The sequence below is a fragment of the Chelonus insularis genome, unplaced genomic scaffold (assembly GCF_013357705.1).
Source record: "Chelonus insularis isolate UGA/USDA-ARS -01 unplaced genomic scaffold, ASM1335770v1 contig_70_pilon, whole genome shotgun sequence".
Lineage (NCBI taxonomy): Eukaryota > Metazoa > Arthropoda > Insecta > Hymenoptera > Braconidae > Chelonus > Chelonus insularis.
Genome location: NW_023276716.1, coordinates 250,763 through 274,407, shown reverse-complemented (window position 1 = coordinate 274,407; position 23,645 = coordinate 250,763). Strand labels below are relative to the sequence as shown.

At 31.2% G+C, this 23,645-nt stretch overlaps 1 protein-coding gene across 2 annotated transcripts in view; it reads right to left on the bottom strand.

Annotated features, from left to right (window-relative positions):
- The window catches only part of LOC118070970 (rho GTPase-activating protein 20-like), a 119,973-nt gene that overhangs the window by 65,946 nt on the left and 30,382 nt on the right, over positions 1-23,645 (bottom strand). For both annotated transcript variants that reach the window (XM_035089883.1, XM_035089884.1), the window contains exons 4-7: positions 19,865-20,054; positions 19,609-19,793; positions 10,162-10,207; positions 9,761-9,933 (exon numbers count right to left, since the gene is read on the bottom strand). In XM_035089883.1, coding sequence (XP_034945774.1) covers positions 9,761-9,933; positions 10,162-10,207; positions 19,609-19,793; positions 19,865-20,054 — 594 coding nt within the window. The remainder of the gene's footprint in view (positions 1-9,760; positions 9,934-10,161; positions 10,208-19,608; positions 19,794-19,864; positions 20,055-23,645) is intronic.

The window sequence follows — 23,645 nt, the reverse complement described above, 5'->3', positions numbered from 1 at the left end:
AATTATAATAAAAAAAACTTTCAAGATTAAATGATATGTTTAATCTTGAATAACCACATAATTTTTTTTCTACTATTTAGAATAACTAAGATCAAGTTATTTTCTCACTTGAACTCATATTTACCTAAGAAAGTGAAAATAATAATAAAGAAATTCATAAATCTCAAGGTAATTAACTTGAAAAAAAAAAAAAATAATGAAGCAAATGAACAATGTAATTAAGCAGCAAAAAAATTTGTTTGTTTTATTTAATTAATTTCCTGAGCATTAATAATTATAAAAATCAAATAAATAATGATGAATGATTTATTTTCATATTCGTTTGTGATTAGTAAATAAAATTTCGAATTTATTAGAAGGTAATTGCATATAGATTGACTCGAGCTAATTATTGCAATGATTAACTCAAGAAGTATTCAGAAGGGAAATGAGATGATAGAACCACTTCTTCACTATTTGATTCAAGTAATTAGCAATCAAGTAAATATGTTAATGAACTTTGTTTCTAAAAGCATTAAAATTTTTTTCAAATATCCTCGATTTTCCTCAGTCTTTATTGTAGCTTATCAACTTTCTCCAATAAAAAGATTTTTTTTCACAAAAAAGAGTAATTTATTCCGAAAAAGAAATATTGCCCTTCTTTACATAATAACTCAAAGGCAAAAAAAGTGAATTTAGTAGAGCAGTGTAATCATTAACTTTCGTATTATATACACAACACAGATGTACTCTATATTTACTTATTCTTCATCAACAATAAACTTCTTGTATAACCTCGACACACCCATGAGGTCAGTGCAACGATCCTTGACTTTGAAATCACCAGCAGGATTTTATCGTACAAACTTTCTGTTGGATGATGAAGGCTTTGTGTGTGTGTGTGTTTTTTTTGGATTTATTTATATCAAAGGAGGCGTTGTTTATCCAATATTGGCTTTTATCCAAGCTGGAAATTAGCCCCGGGACTCAGGTGGCGCCTGAAAAGCTTGCACGTAACGATGTCACCACCTCGATAAGTCTGGAGTCTCTGGTGTAATGCTTGGGTTACAAGTGTATTTACCTGAATGGGCAGGTAGCCAGGCGAGTCGTGGCATAAGTGGTGTGCTGCTGGTAGTCGCGAGTTATACGAGAGAATTTACCACGTGGAACGCCATCAACTCGCATGCGATTAACTCGCGTTTCTTGCCAAGGATTAGGACTAGTTTGTAGGTATTACTGTAACTGCCAGTGCTGAGTACATCCATAAATGCATTTATTTTACTCCAAGAAAATCTTTAGCAATCTGCAATCGTTACAAAACTCAGTGCGTAACTTACCGTGTCATAATATACCCTTCGCAATTATTTTATTTTATGCTTTTTGCCTATTTTTTGTCAATAAGTCTATCTTAAGTCAGTTGGTAGTGTAGAAATATTTAAAGATTTCAAAAGTTTTCAAGATGTACATTTATTTTTGCTGTGGATAACATTGAGAGTTTGAATGTAATCGTCCACTTTACCTTTATAGTAAAATCCTTATATGCATATCGAACTTACTATTACGCACTAACCGGCAATGCTTGCGTGGTAGCAATTCTAGATGTTCTTTTGTGCCGGCAGGAGTTGTATTGGAGCTCAAGAAACGTTCCTAAGTTATCCAGGAAATTGGATTAAGGTTCTCTCGAATGCACTCACTCAGCTAGTCATGGATCTGCGTATTGGGAACGCCTATATGCCTTTTATTTCTCTACTGTGTTCTTCCTGTAGCTCTCAAGATATGCTTTAAACTCTTCGCGGCAATATCCACTCTGCACCCACTAGATAACGAGTACAACTATCGTACATTTACCTGTGTAGGTACAGCTCTAGCTCGCAGGAACTCACTAATTGTTATTATTTTTTTTTGTTTGTTTGGTCAATAATTAAACCAAATGTAATCTGCATCGATTTATTTAATTAAAAATTTTTCAGCAACACTGGAATCGATGGCGTTAACTTTCGCGACAGTCAGACACCGTAAGCCCTGGAGAACCGTAAATTAATTGCCAATTAGCTGTTGGTCGTCATGCTGAGTCTTTTGTGATGTCGGCTATCGAGTATTTGTGTTCGTCCCCAAGACAAGCCTCCACTGAGATTAATTTAATTGTGTCGTCAACCTTCGAATACCACGGATGGACGAGTGCGCTCGCAATAATTGAAGTTAATAACATAAGTGACGCGGTTTCTTTCCCTTTTCCTCTCTCTTTCTCTAGATCTTTCGCTCCTACCGGCATCTTTACTCAGAGACTTGCAGTTACCCAGCTTTCTCTTTCTTTGCCGACTAACGAGATCAAAGACTCGCGTGAGATATCTGAGCTCCTTTTATATACTCATATAAAAATTTATATACATCCATATATACATATCTATCGACATTTATAAATATGGATATTGTGTTTATTAATCGGCAACTGCTCTCAATCGGTTATCGTTCAGATTAAAACTGTATCTCCACTTTGGAAAAATGTTTTCGTAGTCAGCTGATGACTAATCGAATTTTTTTCCTCTCTTGTAGAGAATGGATACGTGATTGTTTATAAAATTAAGAAACAGTATTATTATCAAACCTTTCAATTTTAATTTAGATTAGAAAATTATTCTTACGGAATGACTTTTTTTCCAGCAAATGAAAAATACTTTGAAATAATGAAGTATTCTTGGATTGATTAGCAAGTAAAAATCAGAAGAAATGATGATTTTTTTGAGAAAAATGTAAAATTAAAATTCTGATAAAATTATCATTTTAAAGTGAAAAAAAAGTACATTTACTTTACTTTTAATTTCAAATGAGTTTATTTACTTTTCATTGAAAAGTGAAAATTGATTTATGCAGAATAAAAAATAAAACAGTATGCAAAGACTTGCAGTAATGTTGAACTTTTTCCAATAATTTCTTAAGAATTTCTATTTTTTACTTTACTAAAAAGTTAAATAAAAATTAATTTACACTTGACTCTTATTTCTTTTCCACGAACAATAAAAATTTCTTATTTTTCTTTCCCTTAAAAATCGTGTTGGCATCCTTTTCAATACTCTTAACAAAATATAATATTCCTCAACCGTCCAACAGCTCTACTCGTCGGGCTAAGCACAAAAATATTTACCCATAAACTATAACCTTTCTGAATAATAATTACATACTTTATAGGTTGAGTAAATAATTATTTCATCAGTGACCTACTATTGAATAAGTAGTCAAGAGTGCAGTAACCTTTTTATTGTATACAACTCAAAAGAGTAGGCGTGTCATAACTCAAGATTGATATAGGTAATCCGATCAAAAAGATACTTATCGACAGATATCGGATTTAGACGAGTGCGATCTTGGGGACTGCTTGGGTCAAGTCTGTATATACGAGTTTAATGCCCTCATCGACGTCGACTGTACACTCTCATACTTAGGTGGCTACTTTGCAGTTTCGCCGACGTACGTGTGCGTGCTGGTGAAAGTGCACGCACTCGCGAGTATTACGTGGTTACGTACCTACATGCTCGGCATACACCAGAGTAATGAATCTCTCGATCAGTATGAATTTTTATCGTCATTCCACGCAAGTTTGTCGACTAGCAAATATTTTCAAGGCTCTAAGGAAAAAATAACGAACGAAAAAATTTATAATCGACTCTTATTGGAATTGTAATTTAATCGGCCGTTTACTCGTGCGGAAGCCAGCTTCTTTAGTGATAAATAAATAAATGAATGTAAATAAATTAAAGGAAAATTCGAAATAACACGATGAGGATTGAATTAAATGAAGAAATGAGAATTCTTGTGTATTCTATCGGGTTGCGGAGATGTTTGTATCACGCCTAGGAAAGCATCAGGCGACAGGACAACACGAATCAAGCTTTTCTCAATAATTCAGCACATGCGTCTCACGTTACGTGGGCACTCGAGTAATCATGTTTTATTCATGAATGCGCCTAGGTACACTCATTACAATTACGATGCATCGTGTACAGATCTATATATATGTATACGAAAGAACGACAACTTTTATTTGTTGTTAAGTCGTCTCTCATCCACCGTGTCAGCCAAGATTAATCGAGACATGAAAGCAGATATCTAATTGATTACACCCTAATTCCTTTTTCATTATTACACAACTATTATAGGTAACTTACTTAAATACATATCATTTAAACTATTCATCTATTATTTATTAAATCGTAATGAAAAAAAAAGCCCATAAATTCCTCGAAGAAGTCACTAGAGATTTTCTGTATATTATTTTTCTTAGCGGCTCGATTAACAATTCTAAGTGTGTAGTATTGTAAAGTATAATGGCCACACTTGCGGGACACGCAACATACGCGTGACGTCCGGTCTCGCCCCGGTGTATACGTATTTTACAAAAGCTCTGAGTAACCAGAGAAAAGGTTATTAACATGAAAAGACGAGTTGCATGCAGCAGCAGCAACGAAGAAGAAGAGAAGGAGAAAAAATGAAAAAGACTATGAACGTAGTGTGCGTAACGACAGCAGGTGAATCTTTTTTCATTTATATTTATGTATACTGATACATAGGGTTGTTATTTTGAGGTGTTAATCAGAATATTTTTCACAAGATTATCACGATAAAGTTAGCTTTTGTACAGTAAATGGTTTAGTTGTTGAGATATTCTTGGAGGTGAATAAAAGAAGTAATAAAACTAGAAGTGAAATAAGATCCTGTAGTAATTGATACAGTTAATGAATGAATGATTGAATTAGCGCATTAATATGTTCAACGTCAGTAACAAGTTGTCAAGTGTGACTGGATATTTACTTGGTGTCAGGCGTAGCACGTGTTCGCAAAAACGTGAGGACAAGTGTAAATCAAAACGTGTCATGATGTATTACGAATGAACATATTCGCGTGCTAATATTTTCTTGTAAACAGCAAAAATTTCTTGGGCAATTTGTAATAATTAGTTGTTGTAGGAGAATGTTTTTTCTTTGTTAATTATGAAATTGATACTTTGCCGTGCATTCTACTCAACACTTTAAAAATATTCACTTAATATCCATCTAAGAATTTTTTTAAATACTTTATGGAGATGTGATGAATTTATTCATATTTATGATATCATTTTTTAAAGAAATATTTTTTAAAGCTAAGAATTGGGGTAAAGATGACCTTTAAGTATTGTATAGTCTGAAGTTTATTGATAGTCATGACCTTTTAGAAGGTGGATAGAATAATATCAAAGACTACCTTAACAAATTTCTGGTCAGGTCAGTAATCAAACTCCGAAAAAATACTTTTATTTATCCTAGTGACTTCTAGAAAATAGTTTAGTATGTCGACAAAAAACTTGAGCCTTAATCTGACGTATTTTTAAATAGAAGAATAAGGGAAATTTGTCGAAATGATTTAGCATTTTGAAATGTTTTCTTTGTAAAACTTATTTGTCTACTGTATTTGCTTTGTTACAAGCAAAAGAAAAACTCAACTTATTCATCTTTAGAGAATTTTTGAAGTATTTTTATAAATAAATAGAATAATGTTAGAAATATTTATAAAAATATATGATAGTTTTAAATATTATTTTCTTCCTGGTAAATAAAAATTCCATGTAACAATATGTGCGAATCTATTTACAATAGACATAAAGAGATATTTTCTATACATTTTTCATCATTCTTGACAATTTGTCACAATTGTTATGAAACCTTTACTCAGTGTCGGAGAAAAATACTTTCAACTGCACAATAATCGATCAGCGCGGTAATCCTAAAGGAATATGAGAATTTATATTCATATAAACTTCTATTATATGACTTGAAAGTTCCTACATAGAACAAATTTAAAATTTTAAAACTAGCCAAGCTACATTAAGTCGTGTTTAAATTTTATATTCACCATAAAAAAAAATCATGACATGATTTTTCTACACAAAAGTAACAATTCCAAGAAATACTATTTTAAATTTAATAATAATAAATGTCTATTGCTTCCGTATGTCATTATTATGATTAAAAAAACCATTAAAAATTTTTTAGCGGAATATTATTAAAAACATATCTAGAATAACCTGATAGTAATTTAAATTTAATTCATTTGTTCGTCTTTGAATAAACAAATTTAATAGCTTCCTTCAATGGCAACATCAAAATACAAATGATGCACAATCACGTGAGTATTTGAGTTCGTGAATAGAATAACGACTTATTTACGATCTCTTAAACAACTTTATTAATCATCTATTTTTTCACTCTATTAATTAATTGAAACCAATAAATCACTTACAATAATGACAAAAATAAGACTTATTTAATTATTCAGCTGTTAGACAACTATTACTTTTATCTTACCTATACGAAGTAAATAATCTAAATGTAATAAAATAGTTGATAAAAGTACGTATATCCTGTCGTATTGTAATGAAACAACCATTTAAATGTTGCTGGAGGCAAGGTTGGAGCTATTGGCAAGGTAATTTCCTACAAATATTTTTCATGGAGACATGCAAATCCCAGGGATGAGAACGAATGTCGGCATCGTATCAAGGGGTGTCGATTATCGATGAAATAATTGACGATAAATTTCTGTATGCTGCAACATCACACGCGACTTACTCCACTTATATTATATCCTCTAGTGTGTCTGCAGTTCTTCTCTTAAGTGTAAAGGGAAAACCGGACTAAGATCAAGATTGCGACGATAGCCAGGATCGACGCATTATCAATGGCGATTATCAATGCCTTCAGCATCGTGATTGAGAACGAAATATCGACAACACAACGGTTATACTTTTGCACGCAAGTCTAATAATAGGAACATGCAATTGATGACCATGTTATGACATGTATAATTAATATATATACATACTATGGTATCTACCTAGACGGGGTTTTGTTTCACTTATTTGCTAGTCTTTTTCTTATTGTTTGAGCGTAAAATTGTAGTTTACTCAAGAAATTAACCAATTTTTTCAGCTTATTCACTTAAAGTAAATCACATAATTAAAAAAGACCTTCGTATTTTTATTTTTATATTCATTTTGTAATTTATTATTCAATAAGTGTAAAAAATATGTTGTATATATTTTTTTTTAATATCCTGTATCGCATTGCCGAACAAAAAATGGAATCATGAATGTCATAAAAATGTCGCAGATTTAAAAATAACCAAGATGTAATAATTTTCAATTAAAAGGAGATTTAAGAGTCTCATAAAATCCAATTCAAATCAAGAAGTTTGGATTTTTGCCATCGAAATAATTGTAAATTACAAAATTAATTATATAGCTGAGTGAAAACTCTGTTATTTAAAAATAATTGATAAGTATAAAAAGATACTGATAAATATACGAAAAAAAAAAGAAATTTATGTTAAATTTTACTACTATTTTTTATAATCAGCAACAAAAGTTAGATAAATGTTTGTAAAACTTTATCTAATGACTTTCATTGCATTATTTATAGCCGTGATCTTCAGATCAACTTCCCCGTTTAGTGCACCTGTGATCACAATTCACTGTGTAAGTCACGATATGAAACCCAAACGAGAATCATCGTTAAGTTTCTCTGCGCTTTTATGCCACGCGAATTCAAGCAGATAAAATGCCGATAAATATACTAAAATTAGTCATTAAAAAAATATTTTCTTTTCAAATATAATTTGTTTTATAATAATTTACGTATTACGTTTTCAATGAGTTTATAATTGCATAGGTTATGACATGATTAGTATCATCATTGAATAATAAATTGTTTCTTTTCCCTTCATCATAATTATTTAAACAAATATTTTGTGATGATAAGAATTTTTTTAAAAATTTCTAATTATATATTTGAATGAATGTAGATGAATTTTTTTGTTTGAATAAATTGTGTACGTTAAAATATAAATTTTAGCAAATCACTAATAGATTTAATGAATTGTAATAGTAATTAAAAAATATTAATCGATAAGATTTTTGAGAAAAAAAAGTTCTCTTATATTTACATGTAATTTTTTCCGACTGAATAGAGGGCGGAGTAGTGAACAAATAATTGAGAGTGAGAAGATAATTACAGTTCATTTATCCATATAATTTTGAAATGGTAACCGACAAAAAATTACTGCTCATTTATCATTTTTATAAATTAACTCTGCTATAAAGCAAAATACTTGGTATTTATTTAATGGTAAGAGCATCAGTCTGTGGGCATAATAAGAAAAAAAAACAAAAAGGGGTATAGACGTTGAGAATGAACAAATCAATAATTAATTTGTGACTGATGATTGCAAACGAGAGGCTTGGATCATCTTCTCAACTCTTGAATAACCTCCGGGTAGTTTTAGATCGCGTGTCGTCGTGTACGCCCCCCTGCTTTTCTTCGGCTGGAATCGAATTTACGAGACGCATATTATCGACTCGACGTCGATTAAAACTAGACGATCGGTGCAGCAGCCGACCTTGAGGATAATGACTCCCTTGAGCTGATCGCGAAGGATAGGTTGTCTTCTCGCCATCGATAAAGAGCAAACGACCGACTGACTCATAAATATATACTTACATGCAGCTTTACCTCTGTGCATAAAATAACGAAAATGTTATTTAGAGAGTCGATAAAAATGACGATAAATAAAAATAGACAAGAAAATGTTGGAGAAAATAAATGGTGATTGTGCATCAATAGAATGTCGATTGAAATCAACGCCGGCATCATGAAGATCGGCGCGTGGCCGAATGGAATCCTCCCAGGAAACATATCTTGGACGACCGTAAATCCGATCTCGAGGATCGAATCCTCCACGGAGAATCGATTCCTCGAAGTTCCGACGTCTCTTTTTCCAACAGTTTACGTCGTTCCATGCTTGAAGTGGATAGGGATAGGTAAGAGGTAGAATATAAGAAGAAGCTGCCGCACTTCCTCGTTCCACTCTCGCATTCACTCGTTGAATTTTCGCTTGCTATTGGCTATTGGCTTTGAGTACGCGCGCGCAAGACGGTTATCGTGGATCGCTGCAGGTATAGAGAGAAGATACGCGCCGCTCTGATCCATGAGCGGAAATCAGATCCTAAGATCTGAGAGATCAACGACTATACGACTAACATATCACGAGACTTTGTATTTCGACTTGCCGGCTGTTTACATTCTTGACAGTTTGACGTCATCCATATTTGTTGTTTTCATTTTTACCATAAATTACTCTTGTCTTCACTTATTCTGTCGCCGCCAACAAAAATGTATCTATCAGGTCCCCTCCTCCTTCAGCAGAAAACAATCAAGACGATGGCCAAACAAGTGACATATATCTTGGACAATAAAAGGTCTGACAGTCGTGCCATGACATTACTTTTAATAACAGTTATCTGTTGAAACTACGGCTGATGGGTAAGTAAGTAAACCAATGCGTTGGCCAGATGACTATCAGGAGGATTTCATTCATTGTACCTTTGAGTAGGAGGATCGCTTGGAGGAATGACTACCTTCTTCCATAAATAATTGTCTGTCTAAAGACAATTTTCTCGTGTTCGTTTACTTCCTTGATTATATAAATACAATCGACTACCGATTTGCCGATCGATCGCACGAACCAAGGGCTGTTGTACTGCAGTCATCGAGGTCTTTAAAGGTTAATCGAACGATACGAGGATGCGCTTGCAGTTGCGCCATCCAACAACACGATAAGACTTTCACCGACTGCACGTGCGCTTATAAGAGAGGCCACAGGAATAGTTTATTCGCGACAAAGGAATCATCGGGGCCTTTTCTGCTTGTCAGATGCACTTCAAACTCTTTAGTAAATACATAAAGACAAGACTCACCGGTAGAAGAAGTAGGGTCCAAGGGGAATGTCTTGCTGCTGCTTGTCTCAGCCTAAGAAAGTCCAACAGAGGATCTTCAGCTGCTCTCAATGCATCCAACGTCCTTCTTGCTTCGACGTAGGCCTCCAAGTACTTCCAGTACGATGACCAGAAAGAGGCGGGGAATAATTCACCTGTCAGCAAAACATTCGCATTATCTACATCATCTTATACATACTACAGGTATACAACATTCAGAGCTGACCATTCTCATCCAAGGGTGCGATCGATCCGCGAGGATAAACTCTATGTCTTTCAATCATTCACCTTTCTATGTACACACATATTGATATATCTAACATCTGTTATTACTTTCATTATTTTTTATTGGCTCATTCGATTAATTGAAATATCTCACTCACCTGGCGTAAATTTATCACCGTTCCAATTGTCTAGTCTCTTTTGTATCTGAAACGAAAGAAAAAAAATTTTTTTTATTTTATTTAATCAATAGGAATTTACAAGCTTACTCATGGAGAAATCTTTGAAATAGATTGTACACACAATCTACAGACAATATTTTATTTTACACATCATTTTAAAAATTAATTTTTATTAATTCAATTTCAGAATCTTTATTGTATAATCATTTATTCGAAACATTATCACATGAATTTCAATAGAGAAATTAATAAACTCTAATAAGATTCATTTTAATAACAAAAAATATTCTTTTCAATGCCGAAAGAATTTTTTTTTACATTTTAATAAATTCATTATTTCAATCATACATTTCAACATTGAATAAATTTTTTTTAGTATTCTTGATCTTAACTGTAGATTACACACAAATGATATTCAATCATTAAACAAAAGAATTAATTTGCAATATTTTTTCTTACTTAAGTCATGTCTAATTTTTTCTCAAGATTTTTTTCTTTGCAATTTCAATCTTCTGTCTACTAATTTATGTTTACAAAACAAAGACTAATAGAATTAAGTAATTATCTTGAATGAAATTTGCTCAGATCTTAGATAAGAGGAATGATACAATGAATAGTCAACAGAGTGTAAGAATCATTCATGTATAAACTATTCCCTACTCGGATTCCTAGTACGAAAGTCTGGCTAAAAAGTGACAGGTAAAAAAAGCAAAATATATCATCAAGATTCACTGATCCTGACCTAAGTCTCAAGGAATCCTTTTGTCGTCCTTCAGTATACCCTTTCGTGACATGAATGATCTGTAAAATTATTCGAGGAATCAATCCACGTTCAATAGTCGAACGTGAAGTCGATGGTGAAATGCATCGATTGGAATGTTCATTATCATTAATGATGACTCTATAAGATTCTATGACTACTTTATACATTAATTTTCTGAGTAACAATTGCAGACGACATTGCCGGTTCTTTTGATCCGTATTATCTATCTGATAAATAATTATTTAATAATTACAGGATTAAAAATTCTCATTAAAAATCAAATCTAATCATTTGTGTAAATACTATTAAAACTAGTTCAGAATATTTAAAATGAAGACTCACTTCCTGTGAATCAATTTTACTCTGAAAAAATATACCGACAGTGAGTCAATAACGAATAATGAAACGCCCATTTGATCTTAAAAAAATAGGTTTAAAGAATTCTGAAAATATTAAAGTCACTAATCTGATGTAAGTATGGGTTTAATGAGATCAAGTAGCTGATTCTAAATGAAATAACAAGCCTTTGAGTCATATCAAAGTGTGAGTACAACAACAAAAATGGTTTGAAAAAATTAATCACACACAAGTTCTAGAGAAAACAGTCAATTATATCATCTGTAATGGCATATAAGTTGATAATAAAAACGCGAAAGCCTCTCGATTTGCAACGATCGATTGATCATCCAGTATGCAGCAAGATTTCTCTTCTATGAGGACTCAACTTTATACGAGAGCCGAATGGAAAGTGAAATTCGAGTTGTCATGGGACTTTCTCGACTTCCGGTAGACGCAAAAAAGTATCAAAAAATAATAATCAGAATGAAATTCCAGGAAGACAGGATCATTTGACATGCAAGGAACTTAAGAAGTTGATTGAAGTCTTAATGGAAGAAGTAATATGACATGGGTGCGTCCATACATTGTCGCTTGCCAACATGTTCCTTATCACCCAATGTATATCTATGTTAAGTACATGAATACGAAGGGAGGAATGACCTCCATGGATAATACCAAGTGTTGTCGTGCGTCTCCATGCATTTATGCATCGCATTATGCCGACGCACGAGTTTCAGAGACGACAAAATCAGGCCCAAAATTTTATACATGTAAATATGATGAGGAAGACGTGTTGTCTCTGAGGACGTACACTCAACTTCTTGCTTCATTATAAAGTCGAAAATTATCAAGAATACATATTTCAGTCCAAAGGATTCTTAATACCGTTAGAAATATTGATATCCATCGTCCATATCATTATGAGTATTTTTTTACATGCATGTATTATTTAATTTTCACACTACAGTGAATTTTTATGCTTCAAAAAATACGTCATTAACTATATTGAAAGAAAAAAGTATTATAAATTATATATTACAAAAAAGTAACAGTATTTACTTATTATCAATTGTTGGTTAAAGTTAGTTTGATGAAAAATTTTTTAAAAAATGAATGAAATCAGCTCTTCATTTAATAAATTAAATTTTCTCAATTATGCTAAAATAGATAAAAAAAGTAAATTGAAAAGGGCTTCTTTTAACGGAACATGAATATTTTCCCACTCCGTTTTGTTTAATTACTATTTTTTTTTTGTTTGTGCAGCTTAATCGACTAAAGAGATAACTGACAGCTCATCTCTTTAGATATGACTTAACAGTAAGTTTTTAATCTGATAGATATGACGTAAAAAGTAATCTAGAGCTCATCTGTATCATAATATTTTAAAATATAAAAGAAAATTTTAAAAAGTCAATCAACTTAGTTGGATTTAGATTGATACCGTTCCATTCGAAGAATTGACAGTTTCATCAATAACACAGCTATGTTATATTTTAATTATCCATATATTATTTTTTTTTTCCAAACATCAAAATGTACTCTGAGTACAATATCTTGTTATGTATATCTAGAAGTTGGAATTTAAAAGGAAATTATCTTTCCTAGCTACATTTTTTTCATGAGAAAATTTTTTCAACAAAACCATTTTAAAAGATTTTATTTATTCACTCGAAGAAGAATTATTGAATTGAGCAATGGATTTTATCAGAAATTGATTTATTGAATTAATTATTTACATTGTGAATCAATAGATATTTATTAGGTTAATTAGATTTATCATCTCACTATTGAATATTTAAGTATACTGATAAAAGATTTCATTCAATAAAATAAAGAAGAATGAAAAAAAAAATGATTTATTTAACTCAATTAATTTTCTTATTGGATCTAGAATTTTTTCATCGGTATTCAAATTAATTTAGTTATACAAATAGCTTCATTAAATTATTTATATAAATAACTCAAAGTGCATCAATGAAAGAAATTGATGAAAGCAATTTTTTTTCATCACCCACAGTTAATTTAAACTTATAAAATTTTTAAACAATTTTAAAATCAAACATATTAAAAATAATAACTCATTTCAAATGTAAAATAACATAGCGGTTTCTTTAATCTGATAAGTATGACACTAAAAGTAGGATCCCTAAGCTCATCATCATTATCATCTTTCAAATTATAAAGGAAAATTCTTCAAAACTAAATCATTTCATCTAGACTCTTTATGAACCGTTAGCTATTTAACTGGTATCAATTAAAAATACAAATCCATTTGAAAGATGGTCATTAAAAATGTAAAATGAAATAATTTCTAATCAATTTCCACTATTTCACAACGATGTAATCGATGCTCCATAATGCAATAGAATATAGAGAGGATCGAGCGAAGTAATCAAGCAGGCGTTGCTGCAGTGCGACTATAATCGACGATAACGGAAATTAGTCGTAAATAAAGTTCCTATCGCATTTCATGGGCACTCTATGGTCTCGCATTTCAACCTATAACGCCATATGTACTGGTGTTATAAATTATAATCGAGCTCTTATACCTACCACGAGCTATACATAGCTAATATATTCCAACTGCACAGAGTTGAGTTTAACTAATCAGAGATTTGCAAATTCGTCTGGCTGATATTCAAATTATAGGGACGATCTTTCAAATTCAATCTTCGAGAAGTCGTTTGTCACTGTAACAAACTTTAACTATTTCTTTTTTTTATGAAGCTTCAACCTTCACTTGGAGACATGATTTACCATCAACATGGACCAATAAATGATAATAACTGTCTAGCCTTTCATATTCAATACCTTCTAACTAAATTGTTAAATTTATTTAAATCATTCAAGATACCTTGGCTATTCGATGAATGTGATTGAAAATTCTAGGAAGATTCAACGGATTAAACGGATAAATGATGATTGAATAGCTCATAACAATGCCATTAATCGCTTCCAGTTAACACTACATTCAAATAAATAAAGTGACTGTCAAATATTTAATGAGAAATATATATGTCTAGTGATTAAAATCTACTAAAAATGTGATTTATCCATTTTTTGTATTCTGAAAAAAAAAATAAAATAAGTCGAGATCATTACACTTGTTATTGATGTTAATTACTAAGAGAGAGGTCACTTGTTCTGCTGAGACAGTAAGAAGGTCGTCACGTATGTAGGCGTTACCAAAGTGAAGCAAAAGATCAAGTCTCTAGTAGGCGTGCACAATCCCATATTATATCACCGTATTTTTTACTCTATTCTTTCCACTTTGTAAAATTTAATCAAGCATTCGAATTATGGATCGTAGGTAAATTTCTGAAATAAACACGTGTGCATAGTTGTTATAAAGACATACCAGTTTGAAGGTAGAATTACTGCTATGATAATAATATATGGCATTCAAACTATTTCATTATGTACATCAAATCTAAGTGATAACTAATATAATCCGACTATGCATTCCAAAGCATCGAGTTTCTTATCGATCAGTATTCCGGTATATACACCAATCTTTAGACACATGAGGTTTGAGTATGTTACTGTAGAGTAGGTCAATTTATTGGAGCAATAAAATCGCTATTATGTGATAGTGCAGTTTGTTTAAGTGTTTTTATCAGGGTATTTAATTTAATGATATTATTGTTATAAATGACATTCTTCAAATAGCTCTGATTGATGATATTATATCTACACTGATTGATAAATAACAGAATAATAAATTTATTTAATTTGAAAAACAGTTTAATAAATAGATGAATGAATAAAATGAGATAGAAATGAAAATGATTGTTTTTGAATAGAATAAGTTAGTTAGCTGTTACTTAATAGGATGATTTGGAAAAAAAATTGAGTAGTCATTCAAGACATATGAATAAAAAATGAAAGTATTTTTAGAAATTTTTTTTTCTTTTTTCTCATCAAATAAATATGTAAATGTCAAGATTTACTTTAATCAATTATTTAACTTTGGAGTGGTGAAAATTTATTATAAAATATTTTCTTTTTGAAACAAAATGATTGATTCAAAAGTGATGTTTTACAACATTTGTAGGCGAACGACATAAGTGTTTTTACTACTTGAAAGTACTGAAGAGACATGAAAGATATTTTCAATCAGTAAAAGTACAACTATCACTAAAATCATTATCAGGTTGAAAAGTAAAATTTAAAAAGTAAAAAGAAAAAAGATGTTGAAACAATTTCAAAAAAAAAAAACTATTCGCTAAAATGGCTTTTAAAACGAAAAATGAACGTTTGAATATAAAAAATTAATTTATAACGAGCTTGAGCAGGAAGTGAGTACTTAATTTAATGATCATCAATTACCAAAAGCAGTGGCTACGCATTAATGTTTCACGAAAAAATTAATAACTATTGTTTTTATAAATAGAGTCGTTATTTGAATGAATAAATATCTGACATTCATAGGAACAAATAAATTGATTTGACGATTATTGATGTTATTATCGATAATAAAAAATTGATCCAGAGCATTTAGTATAATTATAATTATACATTACCGACAGGCCATTTAAAATATGCATGTATCTTTATGAATATCAAGAGAAAGTGGATTCATTTTTAAAAAGTCGTCAAGTGCAATTTAACTCTCTCATTGACCTTGTAAAAAGACCGCCATGACCTCTCGCGTTCGATTAATTCCACTCAAAATCGCCAGGGCTTGTAATCAGCTCAGAGAAAGTGTTAGAACGAGAGAAAAAAATGAGTAGTTATATGAATCATTATATTTATATTGAATTGATAACTAGCAGTAAATAATACTGAAAGTCCTTGATTTTTTTTTTTTTTGAGATTTAATGAATCTCGTACGTACTCTTACTTCACACGTAAATAGGTAAGTAAGAAAGACAAGATGTTTTTTCAAAGTTATTGAAAAAAAGAACTCTCATGTGAAATGAACAAACACAAGAGACGAAAGTACATATAGACATACAGTAAGAGTATGTAGGGACGTGCGAATGAGGTGACTGCTCCCCATAGACTTACTGGAGACTTGGACTTTCTCCTCATGTGATAAAAGCGCACCGCGACGGTGGGAAATACAGGGAGCTCGTTGAAAAAGGCGTCCCGACGCTAAAACAAGAGTGAACATCCGGAGATCTTGTTGATTAATGTGCAGACATGCCTGCAAGCCACTTTTTTATAGGATCGTTTTATTCTGTGGTGAATCGATGGACGAAACGCCCGGACGCTTCACATGATGAGGACGATATCACTCAGGAGAATGTTCTTTCGCACGGAAATCGTGGCTAAAATTATCACGCATCGCTGGACGAGACGAGTGTTTTCATCAATTTCTCGTCTCTTTATTTTTTAGTCGAAAATTATATTCATCTTGATACCACATTTACCTACTCTTCCATCAGTATAAATTTATTCAATGATTTCTGATTGAATACCAAATAAAAAGTTTGATAAATTTATTTTCTATCGTTAACGTCAATTATTTAAATGACTAATTAATATTGTAAAGTGAAAATTTTGAATTGTCAACCAATTATTGAATGAAAAAAACTTTCACCGATCATTTCATGAAGACAAATATAATAATACACTGATTTTTTTGGTTGGTTTGTGATTTTTTTCTTCTTCTTACTATCAAAAAAGAACAAATTATTAAGAATATGTTAAGTTAAATGACCATAATTTAGTAAACGTATGAAACCTGATCTTGACTTTATTTTTGAATGTAAAAACAAAATTATATACATTGATGAAATTATGGTCATTTATCTTAATGATTTGAGGAAAAATTTTTTCAATGAAACATTTTTAAAGATGCAAAAACTTGTATTTTGTACAATAAATAAGATTTTAAAAAAAAAAAAGTGCTACGCTGACAATTAATCATTGAAAAATCTCAATAACTCATTCTCTCTACAGCACCAGTTTCCAACAAGAGTCAATAGAAGATAATACATAAAATAATTAAACTAATTTATCAAATGAGTTTCTAGAGAATGCGTACAGAGATCTATAATAGTATAAACTTGACAAATGCATTAAATGCATCCGAGTCAAGATGGTTTCACATGGCTTTCACATTTCCGTCTACGGATATGACACTATCATGCACGTCCACTCGTACTGCGTGTTCTCAACTTACGTACTATCACATTAGGTTCAAGATCGTCTCATCAAAACTTACTACATCCCCATATGAACTAACACCAGTTTCCTCTATATACACAGAACAACTAAACCTTATGCATCAGTGACGAACAAGTGAGTCGAGTTTTGCCAGGTGCAAAAACATAATTTACGATCAAGAACCAGCCAAGTCGTCGTCCATTGCAAAAGAGCTTAGCGTTTGAGTACTTATCTATTTTTAAAATGTCTCTTACAAATCCTTCATTATTTTGTTTAAGTTCGCACTTATTTACTTCTCTTCAAGTCAATCAACTAGTTAAGCTCTTGAAGGATAATAAAAGACTACAAATCTATCTGTAGCGTGTAAATACTGATGATTGCATGCTTGGAGCCACAGCAAACCAAGTGATTTAGTGTCAAATAAATATCTAAAAGAAGTAGTTATTTTTTTAAGTAAATAATGTTAATGAAAAAAAATACTTGAAACGAGCATTTGTTAATTAACTTTACTGCTGCTAGTAAAGTAATTTTGTGGGCAATATTTCCGAATTTATGAGAAGAAGATTGTTGTCTCTTGAAGGACGTTGTGGTTAACTTGCAACCTTAAGGTGTCTTCTTTCGCTTTGCCAAGAGAGCATTCCACTTAGATTTTTATATTTTTTTTGTTTTGTTTACTGAGAAATTTCTTATACCACTTACTCGAGTTCTTGCACGAATTTGTGGTTTCTCTACTGAACCAATCTCAAGAATCTCGTTGAGATATTGACGCAATTGATATTGATCATTATAAAAAAGAGTGCAATTTTACAGAGAAAAAAATGAAATCAGAAGAAGATATATATGTATTTTTAGAGTCAATGTTAAAAGTGTCTGATCGACAGTAAATGACCATATGAAGTAAGAAAATTGGATCAGGTATGAATGGCTTTTAAAAATCTAATCAAAATTACTTGACGCTATGGATACTAATGCGAAATAAATGATCTTGGAGAAGAAGTATTAAGTAGGGCAGTATGTAATAAAGTTCATTTTACCATTCGGAATTATATGGAATTATGCTAGGAATGTACAAAAAAAATCTATTAACTAATGTAAAGTGTTTTGCAGTCTTTTGATAAAGTGGTGGCTTCAAAAAAAAAAGATACTGAAGGGTCATCAAGTATAAAAGTTTCAAAATGATTTTCTAAGCACTTTTATAAATGAATGTCTTGGGGAAAATATTTATGAACGAGCATATCTCATGCATATTTGACAAATCTTGCCTGTATTTTATTTGTTTACCTCCCACTTGTATTAATATTCATGATTGTCTTGAAATACGAATGTTTTTCAACAGAACTATCTTATAAATTTAGGATGAAAAAAAAAATTTTTGCACAAAAAATTGTCTACTGCTGCACCTCCTGAGAATTCAAATATTTATGTGATGTTAAATAAATAAGTTGATAATAATATTAAAACGTTGTGATGTTTTGAAATTTTACATTATTTATCTTTCTTTACTCTTCAAAAAAAAAAAATTACGTAATTAATGAAAAAAATGATGTCAATGTAAATATTATAAAACTGCATCAAGACATATGTTAAAATAAATTATTTGATGCTAAATTTAAGAAGAAATAAAATTATACAGTTATTTTTAACGAATACTGTAAATAAAATTCAAAATAAGAATGTCTGTATGCTTGATACAAATTTAATGCTCCAGCACACAGGAGCGCGAACCTTTTTAATTTTACGATCTGATCCAGTCGTTCGACTCTTCGGCGACTTGTAAAGTAAATATTTATGAGGGTGCTAACCACCATCATCACTCATCTCGGCATGTTAATCCTCTTTCCTTCTTCTTTTCCCTAAGGAATCAGTTCTTTATGTTAACGCACCAGCAACTATATTTGTCTTCGTCATTCTACCTGATGAAATATTTTTCACTCTGAACTTCAACTTAACATGACTTCTCCAAAAAGCAAAAATAGTTGAAAAAATAAATTTCAATAAATTCAAATATTATTACAGAACACTGACTAAGCATCAGCAATTACAACGCGCAGTAATCATCAAGCTTACGCCCTCGATGATGTATTGAGCAAACTAAAATATTAGTTGTATAGTGCTACCATCTAGAAACAGCTTTCTCCAACAGCTGATAAGTTGAATGACGGCCTGTAAAACCGTCATACCGACAACAATGTTATGATTAAAATACTCACTCTATCGCAGAGATCTTCACTAACAATTGCTAGATCAGCTAGAGGTTCAAAAATCACATCATGATAGTTAGGATGATTTCTTGCTAATGGACGTGCATATAATTCTTTAGCACTACACAAGACTTCTCTGTACTCTTCTTCAACATGGAGAAGTTTCTCTGTAGCTCTATACCTCCTGTCTGTATCTGTAATTAAAAATAATCAGATGATTGGATCAAGTAGAGAGGCGCATAAATTAGTAATAAATTATTTTTACCTCCAATAGGATTGTACTGCTTTGCTGCATCCTCAATAAGTAAAACTTCACCGTGAAGCAAAGCAACATCAGCTGCTGGATCAACCTCAGCTCTCGAACCAGCCAAAAGCAATCTCGGTCGACATACACGGTATTTCAGAAGCACTGGGGCAACTAAAGCTGATACAGATCCAGGTGAGACTGCAGGTAACTGCAACAAAAATATATATATATATACATATTTTCATGTCTTTAATCATTTTTTAGACCTCTTAAGACTAGTACCATGTATAACAAGCTGAGAAATTAAGTTCTGATTTGAATCAAATAAACGAGAACTATAATCAAGAAGCATAATTCACCAATGAATGAAATCGACCCTTGGAATTCAAAATCCGATTTAAGAGTAAACGTCAGCTCGTCCTCCTTGGCCCACGACCTTGCAGAGACTACTCTCTTCGGTATATAATCTCGAGATAATTTTTGCTCAAAAAATAAATTATACGATGAGGAGGGAAAAAACGAGAGAAAGGACAACGAACTATTCATGATTGAAATTAAATGATGCTAACACTATTCATTCAAAGATATCTCAACGATCGATGAACTCTTTCTTAGTGTATAATAATGAATTATAAATGCGTTATATGTACATGAGAATGTTGGTTAATTATTTATAAATGAAAATTATTATTCAATTGAAGAATGATGTATTTTTTGTCATAGTATGTGAGAGAGATTAAGTATCATTCGAGTTTAACTGATGTTTATTAAAAGAATCTCCCAGACAGAAGAAATAAATATAAATGTGGATATAAATGAATGAATGCTTCATTTAATTAACGCGAATCTTCCGGTCGCGCGTCTCAATACCCTCGATTAAATTGTGTATGCTTGTATACTCTCACTTTTAATAACTTCAAACCGGAATCCTAAAGTTGAAACTCAATTACATAATTATACTGGTCTTACAGTCTGACCAATGAATTTTATTCTTCAATAAGATCATTTCCCTCAGTTTAATTGTGTTGGTACATTTCTTTTTCTTTTTTTCTTTTATTTTAATCAGCCTTGACAATTTTTTTTGTGTTCAACTGTTCACAGGAATGAAAGGATTGTAAATAATATTATATTATGCATAAACCAACTCGATGAGCTATTTGAATTAGCTTAGTATATGTCTTTTCTGTTTACATCTGGTTGATTTTTTCCAAAGTTCATACTTGTATGCATAAAAAGGTGATTTGCGTTAATCATCTTGTATTATTATTTCTTTTTTCAATCAATTTCTTCTTCCACATACTGAATATTTGCTTATTTAGTTAAGATATATTCAAATTCTTACATTTATATTCAACCTTTATTAGTTTGTTCTATTTACTTGATCTACTCAACATCAATTAAATATTGATAAAAATATATAGCTCATATGACAAACCATAAAACAAATATCTGAAGGTTGTTCACAGTTTTCCAAGGTATTCTTCAGATAATCAACTCATAAAAGAGGCGTTAAAAAGAATTATGAGAATGTTATGATCAAAGTTTTATTTTTGCCTTGTATTGATTTAGCAATAAAAAGGATAAATTGTATAATAAAGGATAAAAGGTTAAATTGTATATAAGATACGTTGACCGGGTGATTAAATGACTCTTGAGGGATGGTTTTCTTGGATGAAAGGAGCATGCGTGAAGTAAAAAGATATTTTTGTCAGGTGCACAGAAAGAATAACATCTATTGAAAGATATCTAAAAAGGGGAAAATTTATTGAAGGTAACGGTTACTGAGATAATATCTGAGAAGAGAGGGTAAAATAGCCAAAGAATATAGCGAAATAAGTTCAATGTACAGGCAAGGATTTGGTATAAAAGATGTGCAAAAACTGAGCAAAAATCGTAGTCTGATTTCAACATCTGACTCTTGTTGGTCAAGCCACGACTTACTAGCTTAAGAACAGTACTTGTAAGTAAAACTTAGTAAATTAGTAAGTAACTTATTCATTTACAACCTATCTACTTGTTCTTCGGACCTTGATGTTGTCTAGTGCGTGAAAATGCATCTTTTATCGTAGAAAATCAATATCCTGACATATCTCGTAAATATTTTAGTATTCTAACTTATCCATCTCATAATTACCACGAAACTAAAGCAAGGTCTCCGCTCCCAAGCAAGTTGGAGAAGGTCTTTCTTGCAACTCAAACTATGAGACTGCTAGCCAGATACGGGACGTGATAAGAATTTCTCCATGTTTATGTGTGCTTATGGATTTCGCACGTTGATAATAATATTTATTTAACTGATCAGAATTTATTAATGATTAATAAATTATTTGTTTATTAGTGAACAATAGCTTATAGCTGATGATTAATTGTTTATCTCTTCAAGCGAGAATAAATTCATGGTTGGGTGAAGATTAAAGTTTTTTTTATTGTTAATTAATATAACAATGCAGACTATTTTTATGCTGTAAATCATACCAAATGATGTAGTATTTGTTGATCATTTTCACTACGTGACAAATTTAATTCGTTCTTCACTGACACCCATTGGAACTTGTTTAATTAATTTTCTAACTTTCAATTAAAATCAATGAAGTTATATAAAATTGTTATATAAAATATCCAAACTTAGAAACGTATCAAGTAAAGCATTTATTAATTCAAATTTTAAATAATTAAATATTTCCGATAGAAATATATTTTCCTGATCAAAAAATAGATTTATTAAATATTCATGAATTTTCTTGGATTTAAATAAATTGTTCTCTGAGTATAGAATATTTTTAAATACAAATATAAAATTGTTATGATTTGAATATTTTGCCTAGAATTGATTAAGCAATAGAAAGAATGAATGGTATAAGATACGTTGATCGAGAAATATCCGAGTAGAGAGGGTAACACTTGTTGAGGGTTGTTTTGCTACAAAGAGAGGGTAATCTTCATTGAGAATGTTAGAACAGAAGAGAGGGAAATGACTATTGAGGAATGTTTTCCTAGGAGGTAAGGAGCATACGTAAGATGAGAGAAATATTTATCAGACATAAAGAAAGGGAATATTTATTGGGGGATATCTAAGAGAGGGTAACAGCCACAAAGAGATATCTGAGAAGACAGGATAAAATAGGCCAAAGGTATGGCAAAATAAGGTCAATGTATCTAGAAGGAAGAAAAAGGAAAGAATTTAGTATAAAAGATGTGCGAAAACTGAGCAAATATGTAGTCTGAATCCAACAACCAACCCTTGTTGATCAAGCCTTGCTCGGCTTCCACACGACTTACTGGTTTACGAACAGTACTTGTGAGTAAAACTTAGTAAATTTCTGTAACTTGAACACTTAGAAAATTTGTAATTAAAAAGAACTTTGTAACTATTCACTCATCATATTTATTCAATCAATAAACGTCATCTGTGTCAGCAAATCAAAAATCAACGTAAGTAATTTTCTTTATTGACAACCTATTTGCTTGTTCTTCAGACCTTGGTGTTGTCGAGTGTGTGAGAATGCATATTTTATGTTAGAAAAATCAATATCCTGACATATCTCATAAATGCTTTGGTATTCTAACTTATCCATCTCATAATCACCACGAAACTAAAGCGAGGTCTCCGCTCCCAAGCAAATTGGAGAAGGTCTTTCTCGCAACTTAAACTATCCCTGGTAAAACAAGCCTATAAAAACTTATGATTTTCGACAGTTTCCAATACACAATTTATAAGAATGAATAAAAACGTATCGGGTCTATGGGAAGACCAAAAATGATCTTATAACCATTCAATAAGAATTAATCAGAATTTATG